This window comes from Sturnira hondurensis, unplaced genomic scaffold (genome assembly GCF_014824575.4).
Source record: "Sturnira hondurensis isolate 20B ecotype Veracruz unplaced genomic scaffold, ASM1482457v3 Scaffold0007208, whole genome shotgun sequence".
Lineage (NCBI taxonomy): Eukaryota > Metazoa > Chordata > Mammalia > Chiroptera > Phyllostomidae > Sturnira > Sturnira hondurensis.
Window position 1 is genome coordinate 730,828 of NW_028079839.1, and position 25,583 is coordinate 756,410.

The 25,583-nt window shown below is 49.6% G+C and overlaps 1 protein-coding gene across 2 annotated transcripts in view; it reads right to left on the reverse strand.

The window, feature by feature from the left end:
- CPXM2 (carboxypeptidase X, M14 family member 2) overlaps positions 1-25,583 on the reverse strand; it is an 84,188-nt gene that overhangs the window by 26,205 nt on the left and 32,400 nt on the right. For both annotated transcript variants that reach the window (XM_037051143.1, XM_037051142.1), the window contains 3 exons: positions 21,615-21,754; positions 2,713-2,797; positions 1,632-1,782 (listed from right to left, as the gene is read on the reverse strand). In XM_037051143.1, coding sequence (XP_036907038.1) covers positions 1,632-1,782; positions 2,713-2,797; positions 21,615-21,754 — 376 coding nt within the window. The remainder of the gene's footprint in view (positions 1-1,631; positions 1,783-2,712; positions 2,798-21,614; positions 21,755-25,583) is intronic.

Genomic DNA, 25,583 nt, shown 5'->3' on the forward strand with positions numbered 1-25,583 from the left:
GCATTCTCCTGCATCGGCCTTGAAGACGCACACGCCCTGCGCACCAGCGATCCCACTTTCCGTAATTGAATTTAACTATCACCCTACAATTGAATAGTCCTATAATGTATACAATAATCTCGGACACACACAAAGACACAGAAACAAAGATGTTCACTGTGGGGAGCTTTATAGAATCAGAATACTGGGGACTACTGAACTTCCAACTCTAAAAGGCTGATGAAAAACATGAGACTCCGCCCATGAACTAGGACAAAGGCATCCACCAGATAGATGGTCCCCGACAGTGTCAATGACGCAAGAGAAGTTTCACAATCAGTACGTACAAATATACCAGGAAGTACCCGTCTGGCGCGCGGGTGGGCAGGCCGGCAGAGACACCCATTTTGCCCACCGGTACGGAGACTCTGTTCCAAAACTTCAGAGTTGGCAATGCCAGATTGGGAACTTCGTGGGATTGAGAGACAAGCCCTAAGTGACGTTAAATACACTTCGAAAATGCATTCGAGTGAGTAAATGGTAGAGGGTGGGACACCTGTGGGAACAGCACGATGGATATGCGGATGCCAGAGTGGGTGGTGCCCTTCCCCCCGGCCCACCCTCAGCATTGCTGGAGGGACTGGGAAACCCCAGGGAGTAAGGCCTGGTCTCCTACCGGGCCAGAGTGGGAAAGCTTCCCCCAGCAGAAAAGAGAGAAGATATGACCCCAGTCAGCTCCCCTCCCTCCCTGTGGCTTGACTGGAGTGGACAGGAATGTGCGGATTCTGGTGGGTCCTGATGAAGGGCCTCGGGATGTTCTAGGGGCCAGTTGCCTGGAGATGCCTGGTCAGGATGAAGAGGCAGCCACCCATAGACTCCATATGGGCACAGATTCATAAGCGATGAAAGGCCAGGCAGGGCCAGCCAGGGGCCGGACCAGATCAACCTGTCCAGAGCAGACCCAGCAAGGATCCAGGTGGCACGTGAGAACTCGAGCCCCCTCCTTTCCGCCGCCCTGAGGACATGGCCAGACCCCTCTGTGTGAACAAAGAGCAGCTTGTTGAGAATGGGGGGGGGTGTTCTCATCAGTGAGTCAGTAATTCACTCCTTTTCACTGTTTCCTTCAAATATCTATTGACAGACAAGGGAGGAGGGAGAATCGTTGAGAACTTGATCACCAAGGTGATCAAAGAGTCAGTAACTCACTCATCCCAAGGGAATAAACATTCACCCAAGGACACAGCCCTTCACACGCAGCGCCTCACATGGAAAGGCACTGTGTACATGGTCAAGTTTAAAATGAACTCCCACCACTTCCTCTACCCAGTGTGGCAGGCACACTCAAGGACATTTAAATGTGTCATTGCTTGCGTGTGGGTGGTCGAGTGGAGTGAATTTTCACCCTTGAGATATGCATCATCTTAAAATCCCAGTAGGCAAACCATAGCTGGCAGTTACTGTGAGGCCCCAAATGTTCACGGTGTTTTCTGAGTGGGAGAATGGGACATTTTTATTTATTTTCTTTTGGCTGACCCGTGTTTTCTAAATATTTTGCAATGGATGTGAGTTTCTTTTTACATGAGGACAAGCTCACTTGGTTTATCTTCATTGGCTTTGGCGAGGCCCAGCGGGAACACGGAGGACGAACCCACCTGGCAGCGGGCAGCCAAGGACCTCCATCCTCAGGCAGACGCTCCCGTTGTCGAACCAGGACTGTGGGTTTATGCGGAGGTAGCGGGCCACCATGGGGACGGGCAGCTCGTTGAGAACGGGGATCTCCTTCTCACTGTTTCCTTCAAATATCTGTAGACACGGAGGGGAAAGGGAAAATCGTTGAGAACTCTAGTGGCAAGGCATCAGCGAGTCAGTAATCCACTCAGCAGGGACACTGCTTGTGCGCTGGGCACGGAGGAGAAAGAAGAACCAACTCAGGCCTGGCTCCTGCTCACAGGAAGCCCACTACCTTGGGGGTGAGAGGTCATACTTAGACATCACAGGTGAAACCGATGGGTGCCATGGCCAAGGGTCAGCCACAGCGCTCTGGGTTTCCAGGAGGGAAGGACCAGGCGAAGCTTCAGTGAGGAGGGGCAGTGTGAATTCGCCTTGGAGGCCAGCTGCTCAGATCTATAGGAATGGGAAAGATTCTAAAGAAAAGCAGAGGTGCCTGGAGCAGCCCAAGGTGGGGTGCAGGGGCAGCAGACCCACTGCGTTCTGGAACGTGGGTGTGTGGGCCGGGAGTGTGGGGTAAAAACAGGAAAGATGGTTGAAAACAGAGGCTACAGTCAGACTGTGCAGGACCCCGGAGATGACGTCAGGAACGAGCACTGGAGAACCAGAGGAGGAGGGGACGTGGTGAGAACTGCCCACCCTGGAGGAAATCGTGGAGCCAAACAACCGGGGCCGTGACAGCATGGTAGGGAACTGCCATCATTAAACAGCTGTGAGGGGTCACCCATTCTTTGAGGGCCACACGACCACCAGGGCTGACCTGTGACCCGTGGGACAGACTGTACCCCAGCAACTCTGGATTTTACGTGAGCCCTGAACGCAGGCCCATTGGTGCTGCGCTGCCAGGTCGGAAGGGGGTGGTCGTTCTCCGTGAGACTCCGAGGTCGGTTTGAGTCCACGTGAAGTTGGCAAGCGCCCCGGGGCCAGAACTCGCTGGGTGCCCACAGCCTGTCCCTGCAGAGCCGGCACCGCCAGGCACCCAGGTAAGGGGAAGAAGAGACTCACCATGTCTCCAGATCCGTTCTTAACGGTGACCCACGTGTGGCTGTCATTGCTCACCATGACCTTGTAGGACGTCACCCAGTCACTCCTAGGAGGAAATAAAACGTCATTGGGACCGTACACTCTAAAAGGTCGACCTCTTCTATGTAGAAGGGCAGCGGTATGCAGAATACGCTGCCCCTCGCCATGACCTTGGCCTGGGCCACAATGCATTCATATAGCATGGAAATCATAACAGCACGGAGCTTTCTGAAGAAAGCTATTAAAGAAAAATGCAAAGCAGGTTTTCGGTGGACTAAAATAAAGAATAAAGTATTCAGCTTCAAGAATGAACATGAGTACTGAATGGTTAGTGCCCTTTACAGACTTAGGACAACGCCTGGACCCTCGCAAGCACTAAATGTCGGCCACACCAGAGGACGGACCAGCGGGGAGATATCTGTTCTTGGTGGACATCAGTGTCACACACACGGTGGAACCTTAATAGAGTCGCATGTGGAAAACTGACCTCAGTGAAAGTTGTGAGTTGGCCTACGAGCTTCATTTGGGAAACTGATTCGGGAACCAACAGATGAGAGCCCGGCAACTGCAGAAATGACAGCCTGAGTCTCTAATGGACACTGGGCTTCTCCTCCGCCATTGCAGCCACGTAGTCCAGCCCCCCCTGCCCCAGCGACAGTCCAGTGACGGCTGGGCCCGAAGCCAGACCCCTGCACAGAAGTGACAGGGTGCAATGCCCAGATTTGACTTCCCAGAGCAGAGCTCCATTTGATGGGCTTGTTTATTTAAACAACCTTCCTGTGAAAAACACTTTAGCCCCCTGCCCCGGCTCCTTATAACATCAATCGTTACGTAGTACGGAAAAGTCTGGCTGAGCACCTTGCTTTTCAATTTTGAAAGTATTAGACCACAGCACAATTTACTCATCTTCCAGGACATTCTGCCAGCGGACACACATGGAATCCTTTCTGTGCTGTGAAATGTGGACTCGGGATCCAACTCAACCCCAATGACATTCTGAGTTTCTGGTCTGAACCACCTGTCTGGTAAAATTTGTTTAGGAAGAGTCGAGGGTTCTACTCATTCTGGTCCATCTGGCTGACTTGTCACTAAAAAATTATTCTTCGGCACTTTTACACATTTGGAAACACACCCTCACCTCAAACCCTCTCCTCTCTCCTGCCCACCGGCGCTGGCTGATACCCACTGGAAGCTGGAATCTACCCACCAGCACGTTCCTCCTTGGAGGGGCCCACATGTGCACACTCGGACGCAGTAAGCATGGCTTTCAAAAGGGCACCTCAGTGACAGCCTGTGTCCTTTGCACTGCAAATTGTCCTCACCCAAAATAGCAACTTGGTCTCCACATTCAAGTGGTTTCCAAATGACTCACGCCTGCCACTCTGTCCGCTGCTCACCTGCTGCTTGGGCCCCCAGAGACACCGAGAGCTGAGCACACAGACAGCAGGGGGTGGGGGGGCAGAAAAGAAAATTAAGTAAGTTCTCCGAAGAAAAGATAAAGAGAGAGGAAAGGAAAGAAAAGCCAAGTCACAGCCAGGCAGACTTAAAGAGGACAGATGGACAAATCCTCAGCTGAGTTTGGGGGGGTGCCCCGCTTACTGGCTTGGACCTCACTCTGGACTGCAGACGGGCGGCACAGCCTGGGGCCACTTCAACTTCACCACTCAGCGTCTCAGTGACCTTGCAAAGGTAACTCACCCCAAACCAATGGATTCATTTCAAACCATCCGGTCCCTGCCTCAGGAAAGGAACCGCCATCCATCCACCCACGGGGACCAAAATCCCAGAGTCATCCTTGGCACCCCACTTTCCCTCCCTCTCCAATGTCGAATTCGTCACCAAGTTCTGTCAGTTTTACCTCCCACATTGTCCTAGAAAGTATCCAACTCTCTCCGCCTTCACCGCCCCACCCTCCACCCAGCCCATTTTTCCTATCACAGTTGCTGCCGAGGACGGGTCTCCTGGAGTTCAAATCCAACCTGCGGCCAAAGGCTCAATTCTCTAGTGCAATGATAGGTCATCCTGCTGAACCATCCCTCTCATTTCAGTATGAAGACCAAAATCCTCCTGTGTCCTACCAGACCCTTGCTGACCTCTTGTTTTCTACGTTCTTTCTCTCCATTCCTGACACTGATTATACTCCCTCTTGCCTCAGGGCCTTTGCACATCCCTTCCATTTGTCCATCTGGACTTCTCTTCCTCTCCTGCCCCCCAGGTCTGCCTCTAAATTAGTCAGACCTCAAACCTTATCAGCTTAGCCTGTCCTGATCCTCCAGTCTAGTGGATTTCTTACCTCTTTCCTTCTTTCTTAGTTTAATTCCATTTGAAACTGTATACTCCTTTCTAAACCATCTAATAGGGTGTGTACCCACTCTGGAGTAGAAGCGCTTCACAGCCAGGGGAAGGACAGACCGCGGTCCTTTGGGACTCAGAGGAAGCCAAACTTCCTGGAGGCCAAGGAGAGGGACGAGACAGCAGGAAGGCCAGCGGCATCCTTCCCAACATTCACAAAACAAACAGCACTTAAAAAAAATGTTTTCAGAAAATTGGAAGCATTCCCCTATTATGAATTTGGCATAACCTGGATATCAAAATCTGATGAGGACCTTATAAAAAGGCAAAATTGTAGAAGCATTTCTTTCATAAGCATAGATACAGAAACCCCTAAGCAGTTTATTGCCAAATGCAACCCAGGGTGATATAGACAGGATAATACATCCCCACGAAGAGGGATTTATTCCAGAAACCCATGGATGGGTTAGCCACACTTGTAACCAGTCGGTATAACTCACCACAGAAACAGAACTAAGCGGGAGAATCATATGATTCTTTTGACAGACGCAGAAAGTGCACTTGAGAAAATTGGACAGCCATTTGAATCCAAAAGAAAAATAAAACCCTCTTAAACTAGGAATAGAGAGAAACTTCCTTAACCTGGATAAAAAAAAGTATCTACAAAAAAGCCGACTGGAGAGCGCAGCCAGCCCCATGCAGTGAGGGCCCCAGGTCACAACACTGGCTCAGTTCAGGGCAGATGCATCTTCGCGACGTGAAAAAGACGCCACGCAGCGGGAGCTGCACGTCCGGTTTTAACACCAGAACGTGGTTCAATAGAAGCTGCAGGACTTTCTTGGAGGCTCAGTGGGAGCTGCGGCAACATCCCCGGCAACCCGGCAGCATGGAAAATGAATAGATTTTGACACTTTCTTGGAATTCTGAGACAAGTCTGAAAAATAAAAAGGGAAATAGGATGTCTTCTGAGAATGCTGTGACAACGAGCATTAAGAGGAACGTAGAGGGGTGACCTCCGAGACCTCAGATGGCAGGTGTGCAGAATGAATGCATCCCGAGTCCTCCTCCTGTGTCCCCTTCGCCCCTGAGACTCTGGGTCTGAGACGTGGACGCCTGTGGATGTTGGCTCTGGTCCCAGCCGGCCCAATGCTGCACATGTGTCCACAGTCCCTTCTTACAGGAGAGAGAATGAATTCAAACTTGGTTAAAATGAAAACAAACAGAAAAAAATACTTGATTTATGGCAAACGTGTCACTGATATGCAATAGAAAAATAATTTTTAAAAGTGGTTCTGGAAGCCCACAGGGTAAACAAGGTGTCTTGACTCCACCCAGTAACTGACTCCAGGTGGCCGCCGTCCCACACGGGAACGGTGAAGTGAGGGAGCAGAGGGGACCAAGGCAGGTCGGTGGGTTCGGCTGGAGCAGTTTTCCAAAGCAAAGGTCCCTGTTCACACTCAGGAGACTTCTTCAGTGAATTCATACTTGCATTCTAATCTCTTCTCCAGTTTTTCTTCCTTTTTATATTCTTCGATGAAGAGAATTTCTTAATCATTACATACTCCAATTAAACATGTTTAGTTTCCAGCATTTGAGCCCTTTTCAATACATTTTTGACATCTAAGATCATGAAGATATCTTCCTATGTTTTCCAATGTCAATATTGGTCCTCATTCTTTCCCTCTTTTTGTGATCATCTGTGAAATGTTCGTTTTATTACTCTTTTAAAACATCAACTTTTGACTCTGTTTACTACTATTAGTTTCCTATTAGATTGAACCATATAAAACTACCATTTTTATAGATCAAAATGGTTGAATATCTGCAATTTCCTAAGGCTCAAGTTAATATTTTATAAATTTCCACTCTTCAGTATGTTCTTCTTGGTACCCTCTGTAGGTTTGATTCACTGTTCTTTTTGAATAGTTCCTTGAGATCACTGGTTTTCAGTCTTATTTCTTCATGTATATTTTTAAGGTTATAAAGTTCCCTTTGAACACTGCTTTAGCCACATGCCATAATTTTAATCTTATCTTCATTATTATTCAGTTCAAAATATAAATTCCTGCTGCGACTTCTTTGATCTTAGACTCATTAGGAATCTACTTTTAAATCCCTGGGTACTAAATTTTCTCTGGTTACCTTTTTATTTCTGATTTTTATTTTAATTCCATTGTGGACAGAGGACATACTTTGAATCACGTCAATCCCTGGACATTTGTTGGGACTTTCTCTGTGGCTCAGCCTTCAGTCCATGTTGGCTCATGTTCCGCGTGCCCCTGAAAACAGTATCAGTCCTATACTCACTGTGTGTGATGCTCCGCACATATTATTTCAGCCAAATGCATTCATTGTGTTGAGGTCTTCTGCATTTTTAATGATCTTCTGCCTGCTTATTCTATCCACCCTGAGATTACTAGTCTGAAACACAGACGCCTGTGGACATTGGCCACATACAACGCCCATAGGCCCTATTGTAGAAGAGGTATATGCAAGAATACCAGTCAGACTGTGAGTCTGTCTGTTCTGTCTTCCAATTCTCCCAATCTTTGCTTTTCACATACAGTCAAGTGGGGCTACTGAGTGCGTACAGATGTGAGAGTGTGTCATATTCTATTGGTCATTGCCTTTTGTAATGATGAAACGTCCCTTTTTATTTCTATGAGTGCTTCTTGCCTTCAAAGCCAACGTCCTCTGCTATCAGGACAGCTAACCCCTTTGGTCTGGTCAGGATTCCTACGCCATATCCCTGTCATCCTTCTACTTCTAACCTTGTCTCCCTGAATTTAAAGTGTCTCTTCTAAATAGAATACAGTTCAGTTTTTCTGTTTTTTTTTCCTTAAGCACAGTCTGATAATATTCTTCTTCTATTGGAGAATATAGTTCATTTAAATGTAACATGACTTCTATTATATTTAGACTTATATCTACCATCTTACTGTTTTTCTTTGATCTATCCTGTCTTCCTTTTTCTCTATTTTGCATTTTATTATGTCATTATTATTCATCTATTTTCTTTTTATTAACTTACTGATTATTCACTCACATTCTTCTTTTCACTGTTATCCTAAAGATAACCTTAAAGAGTCACTACCCTCACTCAAACCAGAAGGCCTGCCACGTTCACAACAATGCTGGAAGCATCCACACCTTGGGCCCATCCCTCCTCCCTCCATTTTTTTGGATTATTTTGGAATTCGTTTTTAGTTTATGTCTCAAATTTCATAAAACATGACCATTAATTTTGCAGTTAATGTTGATAAAACAATTTATTTGCCCTTTCTGGTACTCTTCATTAAGTTTTGCATTTCCATAGTTTCATGGAAGATCATTTTCTTTCTGCTTGACGAACTCTCTCTAATATTTCTTTTAAACCACGTAGGCTGGCAATAATGTTTCCGGTTCCCATCCTCTGAACATGACTTCATTCCATTTTCATTTCTGAATGATATTGTTGCTGTAAATCCTACATTGACATTTATTTTCTCGGAGTACTTTTAAAATGTGACTCAGCCAGCTTTTTGGGCATGGTCTTACTCACACGCACACGTTTCGAAAGTACTATTGTGTCTTTAGTGAACGTACAATAAGAAAATGAGTAGAGAAATAAAGGCCGTTTCCACTCAAATCCAACGTCCTTGTTTGCATCCTACGCAAACCCAGTGAGCTGCCTAACCTTTCTGAGAAAAATCAGGACAACTGCTAGGAGGTTAGACATTAATTTATATGTGGAGAGGTGTCACAGTACGCTGGTTAAGACCTCAGGCTTTGAGGTCAAGAAGCCCCACCTGAAACCCCAGTTCTTGCATTTACTAGTGGTGACCTTCGTGAGAGTCCTATGGCCTCCAAGCTTCGGCTGTAAGTCAAGGTAACAACGCCACAGCCAGTGAGGATCACGTGAGGTCAAGTACGTGGAGTCTGAGCCTAGCGCCTGGATCACAGTAATTGCCCTACGAAACGGAGCTCTTAATATAACCATCACAACATAGAAAATTCCTAGTTGAACCATGAACATAATTCAGATGCTCCCTCCAGACACTTCCAGGGAGCCACTGATCTTCCAGTTTAACCCTCTTGTGCCTTAGTAACAGTAAGGATCTGTCGCAGCCATCAAGAAATGATTCAATCTGCCCTGGCTGGTGTAGCTCAGTGGATTGAGCATGGGCCTGTGACCCAGAGGATGATGGTTCGATTCCCAGCCAGGGCACATGCCTGGGCTGCAGGCCAGTTCCCAGCAGGGGACGCACAAGAGGCAACCATACATTGATGTTTCTCTCCCTCTCTCCTTCCCTTCCCCTCTAAAGATAAATGAACAAAATCTTTAAAAAAAAGAAATGACTCAATCTGAATTAAAATGAAGAAGGTGGATAATCCAGGGTGGTAGAAGAGCTGTTTGCCAGTCAGTAACGCTGAGGGAGGGCTGAACTGCGTCTGAAAGTGTCTCCAGGTGAGAAAATTAAAGCGACGTGGAACGGGTTAAGTGGCGCTCCTCACCTTGTTGCTACTGTATCACAAATACCATGCTAGCCTCTGAGAAGCGAAGGTAAATTCTATACGATCCCTCTACTCGGGGTTTGTACAGGCTAACGAGAAAGACAGGGAAGAAAACGGAAATTTTCAAGGGAAGGGAGTGGAGGCCTGTGCGGAGGCAGGTGCAGAAAGTTCAGTGAGGGAGCACAGAGAGACTGGGCGGCTCAGAGGCCTCAGGGAGGTGCGGGCAGGGTGGTGCCGGCTCCCTGTGGACAGCATCACAGCTGCACCTGTGATGTTTTTGTGACGGGCACCCCCATTGTTGGGAGAGAGCCAGCTTCACGGATCGGAGCTACGATACCCGGGTCTCCTGGACCCCTAATCCTCGGGAAAGGTTTGGAACTCACAGGCCTTTGCGGCTTTCCCCCACTTGCCTCCGAGAGACTTTTTCCCCAGCATCACAAAGCCACCTTGACATTTTATTCCCTGGGGTGGGACACTTCAACGCAGAGCCGTGCAGCCCGGGTGGAGAAGCGCCTGTCACAGACTTCCTAACTGCGGAACGGCGGGGATGCTCCAGCGGCTCCCTCGCTTCACACACAGACGAAAACCAAACCAAAACCAAGCCACCCCTTGCAGGAGTCGGATCGAACGAGCTGGACAGAGTGGGATCCCCTTTATTTCTCCACACCTGGAAGTTCGGGTCTCCCACCCTTTGGTCCTCCTTGTACGCTCCTCTTTCCCCTGGCCTCCAGGCTCAGAATTTCAGCACCCCCAGATCGGTCACCGCCCCTTGGGGGCACTTCAGTGTCATAAGCCCCTGAAAACTGTCTCCCTTTTCTCACTAGTAAATTGCAGTGACGCTGATCCCAGCCTCAAAATAATTTTTTTTCTTTTTTTTTAAAGCTCTGGCAAGTGCCCATGGGTCTCGAACCACCCCCACAAGCAGGAGCGGTTACCTGGCAAAGTTTGAATCCAAGTGCCCGCTGAGCTGAAGCCAGTCCTCAAAATAGTTTTGAACAAGACAAATGGAGAATTACCATGCCATTTTGAATTTCAAGTGGGGTTTCTCAGTCTCAGCCCTGTTGGCATTGGAGACTGAATAGCTCTTTGCTGGGGAGCCTGCCCTGGGCCCCGGCCTCTGCCCACTAGATGCCCCCTCTGCCCACTAGATGCCTCCCTGCCACAGCGCCCTACTTCACACCCTACCCCCAGGTCATAACAATCAGAAAGGTCTCTGGACATTAACAAATGTCCCCTGGGGAAGCAACAGCACCCCAGTTGAGAACCATTGCCTTATATGGGGTCTCTCATCAGTGACATCCAGTCGGACACACTGCCCAGGGCTACTTGGCACCCCGCTGTGCAGTGGGGGTACTCCTGTGGTGGCAGGTGGGAAGGATGCTGAGAAGAGCACACTGAGCCTTGGGCTGGAAGTGGAAGAGCTTCCAGAAGTCTCCAGCGGCCAGGACAATGACCTACTTCTTCCTGCTAATGGGCTCACTACCGACAAGGCCAAAATGAGCCTCTTCCTTGAACAAGGCTCCTACCACGGTGTGGGAGGAGCCAACTGTTTGAAGAAACCCCAGGAAACTCCACCTATAGTGAGTGGGCAATGAAGTCCAACACTGCCTGGCCAGAGGGGAAGGACGGCCCTCGGTGTTTACTTGAACTCGAACGTCCACTTCGGGAGAGCGATGGGCACGTGGGGGCAGAGGCTTCCGTGGCCGTGGTTCCTGCCGAAGCCCCGAGCCTCCCACTCGGCGAATGGAATCAGGGAAGAGCGTTCCTGGGAGGCCCCAGAAAACCCAGCAAACCACTCAAACGTGGTTATTCCAGTAAGAGCAAGCGAGTCACACAGGAAAGGAACTAAATTACAGAACCCCATGAGATGCAGCCATAAATAACGGCTCAACAGTGACCACAATACAAAAGACGGATTTACCTAAAACCGGTAACATAACCCTTTTGGGAGAATGAGAAGACACACGCATTGGGGGCGGGGCGGGGCGGGGCGGGAGAGTTACAAGTAAGTCAATACGAGACTTAAATTCTCACCTTTCACAGTAGAAAGTCAACAGATAATAACCAATTTAAAAGGATCAGAAAACAGTACTAAAAGTATTTTTTCAGCAATGCAGGGATGAAGAAAAATAAATCAGAAGAACCAGCTAAAGGGTTTGTGGTAGTTGCCTTGGGACACCAGGAATCGAGACCGAGGGGTACGGGGCACAGACAACTGTTTGTAATGTGCTGTTTGACTTTTAAAACTACCCCCGTGATTTGTTAATTTAAAAAATAAGCCCCCGTGTTCCTCTCTTTCTCATCTCTGCTTCACTGCTCTGGCACTCTCTTAATTTTTCAACCCAATTCAGGGTCACTTTCTTCCAACACATACAAGAATTGAGGCCAGTTTATATTTCTGTTATAAAGCAGGATTAAGAAGCAGCGATTCTTGTTTCTTTTCCTTCTGAGTTCACATTTCATGATGCTACTCTGGAGAGAAAGTCAGGGGAGTTTCACGGGAGTAAAATTGGAAAGCACTTTGCTTTTTGCTTCCCGTTGCCCGCCTTGTGTTCGCCATGTATTGCCAGCTGACTGCTCCGTTGGCCGCGCTAATGTTATTTTTCAGATAGACTTTAAAGGAAAACTGGGGATCAGAAGGTGGTTTGAAAAAGAAGAAAAATAACGGATTCTGTGAAACTTTGCAAAGATTTTAACTTTTAAAAACGCTTAGGAAAGCTGTGGGCCCAGCAGCTCTGTCAGTCTGGACAGAAGGCAGCGCAGCATGAAGTCTCCCCCAAAGAGAGAGAGAGAAGAGGGGGCTTCCTACCAGGCATGGGAGAGGCTATCAAGGGAGCATGTCCACACCACAGGACGTGTGCCTTCTCCGGCCTCGCTGCAGCTTGGAGAGCGAGCGGACAGGGCCGCTGCAGACAGTTCCCGGAGCTGGTTGGCATCCTGGGGGCGGCAAGGACACGCTCTGCCCCGTCGGAACTCTGCCACCTCCAGCACTGGCAGCCAAGAGTAAGTGGCCGGACCCTGACCTCCAGGGGTGTGGTAAGGAACAGAGTCAGCACGTACAGTGCACCTACTGCTCACAAACGCACCCCAGGCAGTTATTTCCACCATGACTGTTTTGTGATGGAACGCGGCATCTTCCAGCACATCCCGGACTCAGCCACTCAGCGGTCTGCAGTAGTGTCAGAAGGGGCCAGACCAGTGCACCCGAGGAGTCACGCCTTCTCCCATTTGGAAACCTCCTTTTATCCCAATCAAAACCCCCAAACATGACTTGGACATTTTTGCTGAGATGGTTGGACACCAACCAGAGATCCCAAGAAGACCAGAAGCTTCTGGGTAGAGGATAATGAGAGGAAACCATTTATTTTTTGTACCTAAACTGTGCTTTGAACACAATTCAGAATGGACTTCGTATTATGAAGAACCAGGCCCTGGCTGAGTAGCTCAGTTGGTTGGAGCTTTGTCCTGATACACCAAAGGTTATCAGTTTGAGCCCCGGTCAGGGCACATACAAACCTCAACCAGTGAATGCGTAAAGAAGTGCAATAACAAATTGATGCTTCTCTCTCTTTCTATCTATCTCTCTAAAAATCAATCAATAAATAAATATAAAGAACCCTACTGGCTAGAGAGGGGCTAACCCACTGTGGGGGTTAGTAACCCACTGTGGGGGTTTGACCTCATCACCTCCCAAAGGCTCCCCACCAAATACCGTCACATCAGGCGTGAGGAGTTACCTCAGCCATTGGGTGAAATATGGATCATGTAATAAATAAAGCTGGGACACCCCGGTAGCCATTAGATCTATTCTATACACTGTGCACCGAAATGTATTCCATATTCTTCAAGGAGTTCAATGGAAAAAATTTAAGTCATAAAAGTACTAGAAGAAAATATGGGGAAAATCACTTCTATCTTAAGAAGGGGCACAGCCTTTCTAAGTATGACATAAACCTTACAAGACTAATTGTTAACCATGGATAAATTTGGAATTGTTGTATAGCAAAAAGTGACAAGAAAGGGAATAATTGGGGAAAAAACATGAGTAAGTCTAATCGCAAAGAACTAATGCTGGTGGACACAGGGTAAGACCTCAGGGTGCCCACGGGGCTGGGGTGTCCCCTACACTGGAGTGTCCAGCCATCAGTCTTGCCTGTCAGATTCTTCCTTCCCTCCACCTCACAGGAGAGCGCCCCCCCCCCCCCAAATCATCCCAGACAGCCTTGATCAGCCTCAGAAAGTACCATCTGACATGATCAATGAGCAAAAACCCCACAGCCTCTGCTGGGAGAAGCCCTGGAGGTTGCCTCCTTTCTCACATAAGTAGGGAAAACACTGTTAAACCCCTTTGCACTCAGAGAAGGGGGTCCCAAATCTCTCCTATTTTTAGGACAATTTTCTGTTGGAGCTGTGAGGGACAGGCATCCCCTGCCCCTTACTGTCCCCTCCTCGACTGAGCTTAACGTGCTCAAATCCCAACTGTGGCCGATTCCAAACTCTGAGCTACCGCGCTGCTCCCCAGAGGTCTAGTCTTGCCTTTAGTAGCTTCAGAAGCCTTAAGAAAACTAAGTTTTGTGTCTTGTCTGAAACAAGCACAGCTGCACACAACACTGGAGAACATAAGTGCACCCCCACTCCCATTCTCACTCCCCAACCCCCACTGGAACCACAGCCTCGGAGTTAAATGCGTCTCAGCCACATTCTCAGCACAGCCAAAGGCTGGACGCTGGAAAACCAGCCTGTGGATTTATTGCATTTTTCACATGGACTGGTTACCATGGCTTTCTGAGAATGCAGACCATAGGACGGAATGCTGGAAACTTAGAAATATATTTCTTTTCCACTGCCTCCAGTAAAAATGTCTACCAGGGAAAGAGGGGGGAAATGCCACTTTGGGGGCCAAGTCCAATAAATTTGGGTAGGGCGAGATGGCTCCTAGTTGGGAAGCTCTTTTCGCAAAGAGTGAAAAGGAAAAAGAAGGTATTTGAAGTCCTCCAAATCTGGGATTAGGAAAAAAAGGAAGAAAAGAAAGAAATGGCTCACAGGAATCCTAAACACGGGAGAGAGGACTGGTCCCCATTCTGTTCCGTTAGAACGTGGTGAGTGTGGAAGTCTCTAACCAGCATCAGAGAGCAAAGGGGTGGGGTCGCTAGGCCACGGGAGGACTTGGGTGGGCCCTGGGCAACTCACCATAATGGGGACTTCAGTTTTTCCACGAAAGATGACTGCAAACTTAGTGGTTTAAACAGCACACACCTATGACCTTACAGGTCTGGAGGTCAGGAGCCCTAGAGTCAAGGTGCCAGTGAGGTTGTGCGCCTTCTGGAAGTCTAGAGAACAATCTGTTCCCTTGCATTTTCCAACTTCGGGAGGCCAGGGCCCCAGCCTGCATCCTCACAGCCAGCAGCAGTGGGCACGTACTCACGTGGCCACCTCTCTGTTCTCTCTCTGCCTCCCTCTTCCACTTTGAAGGACCCGTGTGATGACACAGAGCCCACCCAGAGATCCGGGGTCATCTCTTCATTTTCAGATCAGCTGATCCGCAACTTTGATTGCGTCTGCAATTACGAGTCCCCCTTGGCATGTGACATGACATATTCATGGGTGCTTGGGACCAGGATGCTGACATCTTTGGGGGTTGCTATTCTGCCAACAATACGCCCCTTCTTCCATAAAAAATATTTAAAAGTCATATTTTATGACTGTTGATATAAAGATGACTACATTAACATTGTGTGTTTAAATGTTTTCTTCAGCCCTAAAGGTTCATTTATTTCCTCCAGATTGTAAAAGAAGTTGAACACTTTCTTGGGCCCCTAAGCATCTTGAGGTCCCAGGTACCATGCCTGCTGTGTCTGATGGGTAAGTTGGCCCTGGGGACAGCCCTGCCGTGTTCCCTGGCCCCAGCCTCAGGAAGTGCTCAGGCGGGGAGCACATGAGTCCATCTGAGGGGCTCAGGGCCTTGCGGCACAGAGGAAAAGCAGCAGTGAAAGTGGAGGGATGCAAGGAGCAGAAGAACAGGCATATTCATTCACAAGAGGTGGAGAGCGATGAGCCAAGTTCCTGAGACTTGCCAAACCTCAGTTTCCTCATCCATACAATGGGGCCCCCTCCACCAGGAAGCAGATGCAAGAAGGCAGGTCTGTCCAGCTAGTGTCCTGCGGAGTCAGAACCAGGGGTCGAGGACAACAGAATTGTTAGGAGGGAGTTCTAGAGTTGTTTCTGCTCAGACATTTTACCATCCGAGAACCTGCCCCTGAGTCATCAGCACCCGGAAAGCCAAGGTGAGCCACGTGGCTGTGAGAGCTTTATTTAATTCCAAATGATGTTCTCTGCCTTATTGGAAAGTAACATGAAATGAAGAAATGATTGCACGCTGCCCTTCTACTTGAACCTGGGGATGTTTTCATTTGAAAGCTCTCCCTTTCATGCCAAAACTCACAGTTCAAAACTGACAGTTTTCTAAGAGGTTAGAAGAGAGTTTGGAAACTTCTGTCTCTCCAGTGCCCACAAAAGCCGACATTCCATTTTGTCAATAACAGAGGAGACACAGCATGAGACAGTGGGCATCACACACACTCGCTCCCAAAAAGGCAAGTAGATGCTTTCTGATGCGCCAGCTGCCTCTCTCTCAGGAGCTCTGCTTCCAGGGGCTGCCCGGCACCCTCCAGGGCTCCTGGCCCCTGCCCTGCGCCCCTTCCTCCACCCCTGCCAGGCCCTGCTATGTTGGGGCCCAGACCCACGGGAGGAGTGAAAAATGCCAGGATCCACCCTCTGGGAGCAAAAAACCAGAGGAGGTTGAAGAGAGAGAGGAAGCAGGTGAACACTTGTCACTGTGGGCCCAGAGGTCCAACCACCAGGCAGAAGCCCAGCCCAGAAGGTGCTGCGAAGGCTCCCTCTCCGTTCCCAGTCTCTGGACCGACATCCTCCAACCTCTGCCTCTTCTCACCCACATCCCCCTTCTCACTAAGATGCCACCATCTCGTCTGCTGCTTCCTCCTCTCCTCCTGAGCCAGGGTCCAGAGTGTCCTGGAGATGCTTCCAACAGGGACAGCGCTCAATGGCCAGCCCTGTGGCCTCACATTTCCCGGACGTCTGCTCCTCTCTACCCCCCCCCCCCCCCCCCCCCCCCCCCCCCCNATGACCCCAGGCATCACCTCTACTGCCCCATGGAGTCCTCAGGGGGCCATGTCCTTCTCACCGCACCTCCATCGCTTCTGACGCCTCATCCCCCCCCAGGGGCTCCTTGAACCTGACTTTAGCTCCCATAGAATCAGCCCTCTGGCTCTAGATCCTTCTGACCACCCCTGGATCCCACCTGAATCCCACATGGATCCCACCAAGTCCTGGTCCCTGGACCGCCTACAGCTGCACTGCCCACAGCTCTACTGCCCCCTAGTGGACTAGGCGCCAACAGTGCCAAACTTCACTTGGAGTGCCAACTTCACCAAGAATATACGCTCCCCGCCCCCCCCACCCCCCCCCACCCCCCGGCGGAAAGCTCCGAATCCCGCTCAGAATTGGTCCCCACCATTAGCTCCTCAGGGGACCAGGGCACCCTCCCCCTTCCACAGTGAACCCCTCAACCATGCCGGCCCCTCATCCCACCACCACTGGAGCCCCTCAGGGACCTGCCCCACTGGCCCTGTTCCCTCCTGGGAACACAGCTGTCTTCCAGAAAGAAACGAGGAGACAGACCTTTCTTTGGCCTTCTGGGTCCGTACCTCACCCACCCCATTCCTCCCTTCCTCCACCATCGGAGTTCTCGAAGCGGAAGCCCACACTTGGAATCCCGACTGAGATTTCCCCGGGCAAAGCAAAGCCGCCTCCTTCCCGCTGGGGCTCAGCCCCTGCCAGCTCCTGGCTGCCGCGGAACCCATCCCCCTCCCTCGGATCAGCCAACTGCATTTTACACAGCCGGCCAAGGAGTGGAACCTTGCGCAGCCCTCACCTCGCAGACTCACCAGTCAAATTGCCACCTGCCTTTAAGCACCATTTACAGACTCTCAGGAGGTAATGACGATCGTTTTTCTTATTAAACAATTAAAATGGAAAACATTTGCTTATTTTAAATTGCCTGTATTTTGCCCAAATCATTAGGAGCATCTATGCACCTCAGGCAGCATAATTAACGTTTCCATCATCACATTGCTTATAATTATAACATTCCTACATCTCACAAGCTTTCAGAAATTAGGGAAATGAAAGATGGGTTTTTAATAGTATACTAATATTTCCCTAAATTGAAATTAATAGAGAAGGATAATTTATATCTGTGAAATTCAGTCTCATGAAAACAATTATATTTTGTTACTTTCAAATAGCATGAATTATTTGAAAATACCAAAACTAGAATCATAGGGTTTTTCACCCACTTGGTCAGGAACTAGTTGTGGACCATGGTTAAGCCTCATGACCTGCGCTCCCTCTGCGCCCGGGGCCCAGGGACAGCTCTGCGGTCCCAGCCCACACCAGCATGTACTTTGCCGATTCTAGCGGCCCTGTTAACATACCGGATTCTCCCCGCAGCCTGAAAGCTCCCTGCCAGTGGCCACCTCTTGCTCACCTTTGTATCGCCAGGGCTTCTACGGAGTGTCCGACCGCAGATGATCCAATCCATAAAAACATAAAGAGAGCATCGGGAACAAATAAGGTCTCGGTTGCTCACTTAAAATAACAACTACAGAAGTTCTGTAAGTGAAAAGTACTAGCAGTACTTAAATACACGCTGCAGGTGGGCTTCCAGCCCACCTCGATAAGGTGAGCATCTCAATAAAGAGAGTCGTAATCGTTCTGCTGGTGGAGGGTCTTGCCTTCCATTCGTAAAAGATGCAACATCTGTGGGGAGCAGCAAAAGGAAGCCCAATATATCGAGGGGCATCTGTGCTTAATTCCAAAGTGTTTATGTGTTCCCCACACCAGACAGAAGCCATTTATAAACCTCAACATCCATGTGGCCAACTCCAAGGGGCTGCGAACCCCTTCCCCTTGCATTTCTAAAACATCACCAACCAACGTGCAACTCTCGGAGACTGGGGTGTAAGACTACACATCGAACTAGGAAAATCAGACCCTAACTCCAAGCCCGCCATGGCTTGTCCTGTTCTGAATGCCACGCCTGCCTGTTACACCGTAGGATTCAGGAAACAGCAACCAGTGTTTGAAGGAGTTGGCAGGGTTGTGCTTCCACAGAGGCGCCCTTGAGGATTTTGGGAGGCTTGCTACATGGAGATACTTGGGGTGCACCCTCCAGCGAGGCTCTGTGGGGAGGAGGGGGCGGCAAGGCAGGCGACGCTCCCCACCCCGAGATTCACACAGAGCAACCTCACTTGTCTGTCTTCTTTAAGTGTGTCCAAGACAGATTTTACCTAAAGGAAGGCTCTGTGGCTAAAGATAAAGGTTGGACACCACTGTTCTGCATAGTGCAAAGGGAAGAAACTTCCATTTACTGAGCACTTGCTAGGTGCCGGGCAATTTTAAAACAGTAGAACAATTTCACTCAACGTTCACCTCATCTTTATGAGATAGGGAATAGTCATCGTATTCTAGAGAAGAGCAAACTGAGGTCCAGAGAGGAGAAACGTCATCACCAACAGGAGCCAAGAGCCATGACAGGATCCCACAGCCACAGATGGGATGTCACCCAACTCCGGCATCTCTGTCTCCCCTCAGGCTTTTCTTTCCAGACCCTCCTCTCTCCCCACGTCGGTTTTAAGTGCGCTCTGTCCTTCGCACTCACGGACTAGTTAATTCCTTACCATTGTGTATGAACGAGCCTTTGTCAATTTGTAACTTCTTAACAATACGCTGTCATTAAAGAATCAGTGATTGAACGGGCAACAGATGCCTGGTACTTGGCAAGGTTGCAAGGACATGTGATCAAGGCCCCACCTCCATTGTCAAGGTGCTCAGGCTCAGGGAGGAACACAGAAACCAGCACACGGCAATACTGGAAATGGTCCCACAGGGCCCATCCCGGGCACAGCGTGAGCACAGATGTCATCGGCAGAGGGAGAGAGGGACAACGACGGTCTTTACTATTAGAATTTGATGGTCTCCTGTTGACATGTTTTCTGGTCCTAGTGGAGTAGATCCGAACGCCTCCGGCATTATTCATGCCTCCGGGAAAAGGGGCTCAGACACCCGAATGCGTCCTCATCTTGTTTCTTATTCAGCCCTTAGTGCAGACGGTTCTTTTCCCGGCACTAACACAAACCGAAACCCATCCGCTTTCTTTTCATTGTCCTTGGACAATAGTTTGGCTTGAAATACATTTAGACATTAACAAAAATAAACTGCCCCTTGAAAGCAATTCTACCCCTTCTCTTCCCTCTTAGATGTTCCTGTCCTCAGCTCAGTCAAAGAAAGATATTGTTCTACCGCAATTTCTTGTTCACCCACACCCTCTTGAGTTTCTAGTTGAAATGGAAAGTGAGCATTATTCTTACGCTGCTTTCTTTCTAATCCAATAATAACCCGACCAGTGGGCCGCTAATGATTGTGGTCAGACAGGTTAATAGCCCAGCGTTGAGACAGAGTCCCCACTCTCGTTCCCGTGAATAATCGCAAAGCAGTCTTTCTTTCCAAGTTTCCGTTTTCCTTGAGTAATTCAACTTTTTTTCCAAAACCCTTGCCTTTCTGAATCTAAACAGTGAGAGCAATTGTCATGGTAATGAGCCCCTGATTAGAGAGAAACACATACCACAGAAAAAACACGGCACGTGTAAATGCATGCAGTGAGTGGGAAGCAGGTAAAATGCGGTGCACAACTGTGTAAGCAAGTGTTGTCGAAATGCACGAATTATCCCAGCGCTGGAAATTGGGTAAAGGAAGTCATTCAAAGAAAGAAAAAAAAGGATGAAAATGCCTCCTTACAAAATGATCTGTAATAGCAGAAAATTGAAATGGGGCTGGAGGCCTGGCTGAGCAAATGATGGGTTATTAGAAATAGTCGTTATGGAGTCTGAGTGGCAGCAGGGGGCTGCCGCAGGTGTGCGCGTGTCAGAAACAACAGACTCGCCCATGTAACCTGGCTGCAAACGGGGCGTCCAGCCCTGGGCGCAGGGCAAGAGGGTTTTCATTTTTTGGGGGGGGGGAGAGGCATTTGCACTTCTATTTTTCCATTTATCATAGTAAACTATACATAAAATTGTGATTTTCACCATTTTGAAATGCACAGTTCAGCGTGGTAAGGACACTCACACTGCTGTGCAACCATCCCTCCCCACCGACTCCGGCACTTTTCATCACCCCAAAGCGAAGCTCCGTACCCACGAAACACTAACGCCCCGCTCCCTCTCCAGCCCCGGCAGCCGCCATGCTACTTCGGGTCCCTACGAATCTGCCTCCTCTAGGGGCCCCATGTAAGTGGAACCATCCAGTACCCGTCCTCTCGTGACTGGCTCACTGCCCTCAGCAGAACGTCCTCAAGGATCACTGCTGTTGGAGTGTGTGTCCACAGTCCCTTCCTTTGCAGATCTGAGCACCGCTCCCTGTGTGATGGCACCAGGCCATGCAGAGTGTGAAGGGGCTGCAGCCAACTCTGTCAGGCCTGCCACCAGTCACCTGTCAGGGACCCCGCCCCGGCCGCAAGCTGGACTCTGAGAAATGGGCTGCCATCTCCTTCTCGGGCTTCACACTGGCCCATCCTTACAACCTCTCTAGTCACCCTTTAGCTGGGAGCCTGCCTAGGCCTCTAGCCCTTCTTCCCAGAGTCGGGAAGATTCAGACCTTCTCCCCCAGGACAGTGGCTGAGACCGGCCACCTGTGGCTCAAAGCTTGTCCAGAGCTCCATCTCCAGCTGCATTCAGGCCACCACCCAGGGCACCAATAATGCACCTGCCGCTTTGTCTCAGCCTAACCTGCCAGGCGGGTCCTTCCCCTGTTCCCGTGAGGGGGAGGATGTCGTTCTGAGAGATGCACCTTCCCGGGGGTCTCGAGTCTACAACATAACCAGCCCCCAGTCCACATTCCAACTTCCTCCCCTTCCACTGCCTGCCACCAGCTCCCTCTCTGAGATTGCCCGGTCTCTGCCCAAACCCTAGAACAAGAGTCTGCAGGCGGCACAGAGCCTGCGAAGCCGGTGCGGCCACACTCACAGCCAGAGCGAGTTTCTCCCCTGAGTGATGACGCCGGTGAACCGGGTCAGCCGCCGGGCGTCCACTTCGATCCACTGGTGCAGGTCGTTCCTCCCCGCGCACCACGCCCCGTCATAGAAGTCGTTTTCGTTAATGCCTGCCTGGAAAGAAACACGGGTGTTCTTCAGGAGGCCATGAAAATCGAGGCACATCTTTTCAGAGGGGGCAGGGAAGAGAGTGAGAAAGGGGATCGAAAAGAAACACGGTGCCCTGAACTCCTCACTCTAAGTCAGTAACGAGAGTTGTTTACTATTAAAAGTTAGAAGTTTTTGAATATGACATGCCCTCTGCTCGCTCAGTATGAGAGATGAAATTTAATGAGTTCTGCTATTACTCATTCATCTAAAAGATACAAACTGTCCCCTACTCACCAGCCTGCCCACGCCAAGCACTGGGACACGAGGTGACTCGTCTGTCCCCGAAGCTCAGCCTCCGGGCGGGAAGAAAGGCATGAGTTGGAACATGATGGGGCGTGTGTTACTTCAGGAGTGGGAGCCAACTCTTACAAGGGCATTCAAGGACAGCGCTGCCCTGCTGGCGCAGGGTCTGGGGCAGAGTCTGGGGCAGACCAGGAAAGAAAGCCGCACAGCAGAGGTCATGTGTGAGCTAGGTGGCCAAGGCCAAGCTCATGTAGGGAGTACTTAGGTATTAGTACTTGAGTCACCCGATGTGTTGACTATCTACTACTATTGCTACCAAAGGTTCCTATGATCTGAATTTACAAGGTAGGTGAAATTTCTGCTCTGGGATTTTCCTTGTATTAGCACTACTTGAAGAGAGAAGAGGAAGGAAGGGAGGGAGGGAGGGAGGGGGGATAGAAAAAAAGAAAAACAACATTTGAACCAAATGAAACTTCCCGGTTTACGAAGACCCTCTCTGCATGGTTCCCAGTTCCCATGGCTGTTTCACAAGTGCATAATCAGGTGGGAAAAGTCTGAATGAGACTGGAAAGGTAAAAATGATAGGCCCGCCCATCTTCCCCACCTCTGAGCACTGTTCAGCCCAAGTCTGGGGAAGCCTGACTTCTAACGGGCAACCACGGAGTGAGAGTCTGGCTACAGTGGAGAAGCACCTTGACTGAGGGCTCCATTGGCGAACTCTGCATCACGGCCCCGGCTGGCACACACCTTGTATCGGGACCAAACCGCAGTGCGCGCATCTCCAGTCCTCTCCTGGAACAACCTTGGAAGAGCCCTGACGGCGCACATCAGAATGCTAACATGTCATCGTCTTCTAGAATCACTACCTCTCCCATGACGGTCAGTACAAAAGCTGTTAGTCAGCGTGCTCCAGAAACCCAATGCATCAGCCCCTCGGGGTCTCATGGCCCATGGGGTGTCCGTGATGAGGACCTGCAGGTGCTGCAAGGTCCTACCTTCTAGAACCATCAAAGAACGGCCAATTTTTGCAAGTGTGTGTTACTGGTGGTTCCTAACGGTGCTTCAGTGCACACCGTTACGGTGACAGGGGCTCTATTAAGCGAGACCTCTCCTTCCCCAACGAGGCCAGTCCGCGAGAGCACTGCCCCAGCCTGAAGGGCATAGGATGCGGCTGCTCCCTTTCTCCACTGAAGGCAGTTGTCCTTCCAACAAGACACCTGCCGCACACTGGTGACCGACACTGTCCCGGCTCATCTTTCAAGGAACCAGAATGCCAACGTCGCCCTTGTTGTTGTTCCTCTTTTTTTGTGAACAGCCCCAGAGACTGATGTTCAGAGCTGCTCCGTTCGCTCTGCCGTGTGACAAGTGGCGGCCCAGGCAACAGGGAGGGAGAGAAAGGTGGGAACGTGCGCAGCCCTGCCCTCCTGCAGCGTAGACCGGGCAGATGGACAGAGGCCCCCCCAAAGCAGCTTGGGTCTTGGTCCTGGCGCCTTAAAACTGACCCCTGCCCAGGGTGCTGGTTAAGAGCTTGTAGTCTGAAGTCCCCCTGTGTGGGTGTGAGTCCCACTCTGCCACCGATGCACCACATAAATGCAGACGACTTGCTTACATGCTGTGCCTCAGTATCCCCACCTTTAAAGTGGGGACGACCATGATTTCTCCCTTGAGGGTTGACTGTGCTTACAACAGGGCCCTGTACATGACATGAGCTCGGGAAGAAAAAAGTGCTCGATACATGTCAGTGAACTATGTGTCTAAAACTCCGATGATCTTGGCAAATCAAGGCTGGCGGTGCCTGGTCACGGGCCAAGGAGTCAAGAGCAGAGACGCCACCCAGCCCGGGAGCTTTACCCCTCGAGGCCCCTGGCGGCTTGTAGGGGCTGTGCTCCTGGCACTCGGCCGGCCCACTGCCTGTGATCTGGACTTAAAGGTGAGGTTCCTGGTTTCGCCCCTGCTGCCAATCAGCCCTTCCTGAGCTCGATACACAGCCCATTAAATGTGGCGCATGGTCGGGAGTTGAAGAGCCCTGCCCGAAACTGACTCACGGGGCCATGACGGCCACCTCTGGGAAATGACAGCCACCTCCGCAAAACCAGTTATAAGTGTATGAAGCAAGTTCCTGGGAGAAGTTGGTGAGAGAGAAGGTACCAGCCCCAGAGATGTCACCAAATGACACCACACGGCAACAAATGACATTTGTACGTCTCCGAGGAGCTGAGGGAGGGTGCGCTCCCCCCATTTGTTCTGTAACGCAGAGACAGGCTTCGTGCGCTCTGGAAAACCTTCAGTCAGCAATTGCTAAAACAAAAGGTTTCATTCCTTAAAGTATAAGCTAGTCTTGAAAACACTACATGGCATGATTATTTGTAATGTGATACCAAATATATCAAGAATTAATGTGATTTTCTCAAGGCGATTAGATTATATATATAATTACTTTACCTTAAAAAAAAACAATGCCTCTAACAGACTAAACTTTTCTTAAGATAAATGTGGGGATTATATATCCCTAACAATGAGAAAACTTGATACTATCCATTTGAGACCAAATAGGTTTTTCTGTGTCAAGATGATGTAGTAAATACATACGCCGGTTAATCGGTGTTCTCTCAAAAATGCCCCCCAAAGAAAACGAGATAAAGAAATAACAACCTGGATCTCTGACAAAACCAGAAGCCACTTATAACCCCCAAGCTCAAGTACATGAGGACAGAAGTCAGATGGCTGACCTAGCAAGGAAAGGAGATGCTCCCTACGAGAGGCACACCCCCGAGAAGCCTGCCTCGCAGCACCTGAAAAAGCCCCGGATGTAGGTTCTCAGGTGTCTGGGAAGGGGACAGTGAGGTGGGGCTGAACACAGAGAACTGAGTCAAAAATGCACACATTTCAAAAATTAGACTCCCAGGCCCCTTCACTCCACGGCAGACCTAAATTTTTCTCTAAAAAACAAACCACAGAGGCTCTGCAGGGCACAACCAGACACAGAGCAGGGCAGGCGCGGCGTGAAAGGTCAAAAGAGGGAGCTCAGTGGCCATCCACACACTGGAGAATGCGACGCCCCGGCCCCCTTTCTCCCTCCGACTCCAGAACACGGTGCTGCCAGGCGTAGAGCAAAGAAGCAAAAAACACACTGCAAGTGTAGTGGAGAACAGGAGAAAACCTCAGGGAAAACTACAGTGCTACCCTTCGAAGGAAGAGATTTCCCTGTCACAAAACAGGAGTACGATATTCTCAGAAAGAATAAAGTATTGCACAAGAAAGAACTCTTAAAATGTGAAAATTCCAATAGTAATAGACAAAAACAGAAAAATGAGAAGAGCAGAGGAAGAAATTCAGAAGATTTTTAAGGAAAGAAATTACCAAAAAAAAAAAAAATGCTATTAGATAACGTCCCAGATCCATGGGTCCTGAGACTCCAAAAACACCAAGAACCTAGTATGGTAAAATAAGACCCACACCAAGGCATATCGCTGTGAAACCCCAAAACACAGGTAACCAAGAGAAGATTCTAAAAGCTTCCAGAAAGAAAACTGAAAAGAAAACACATATA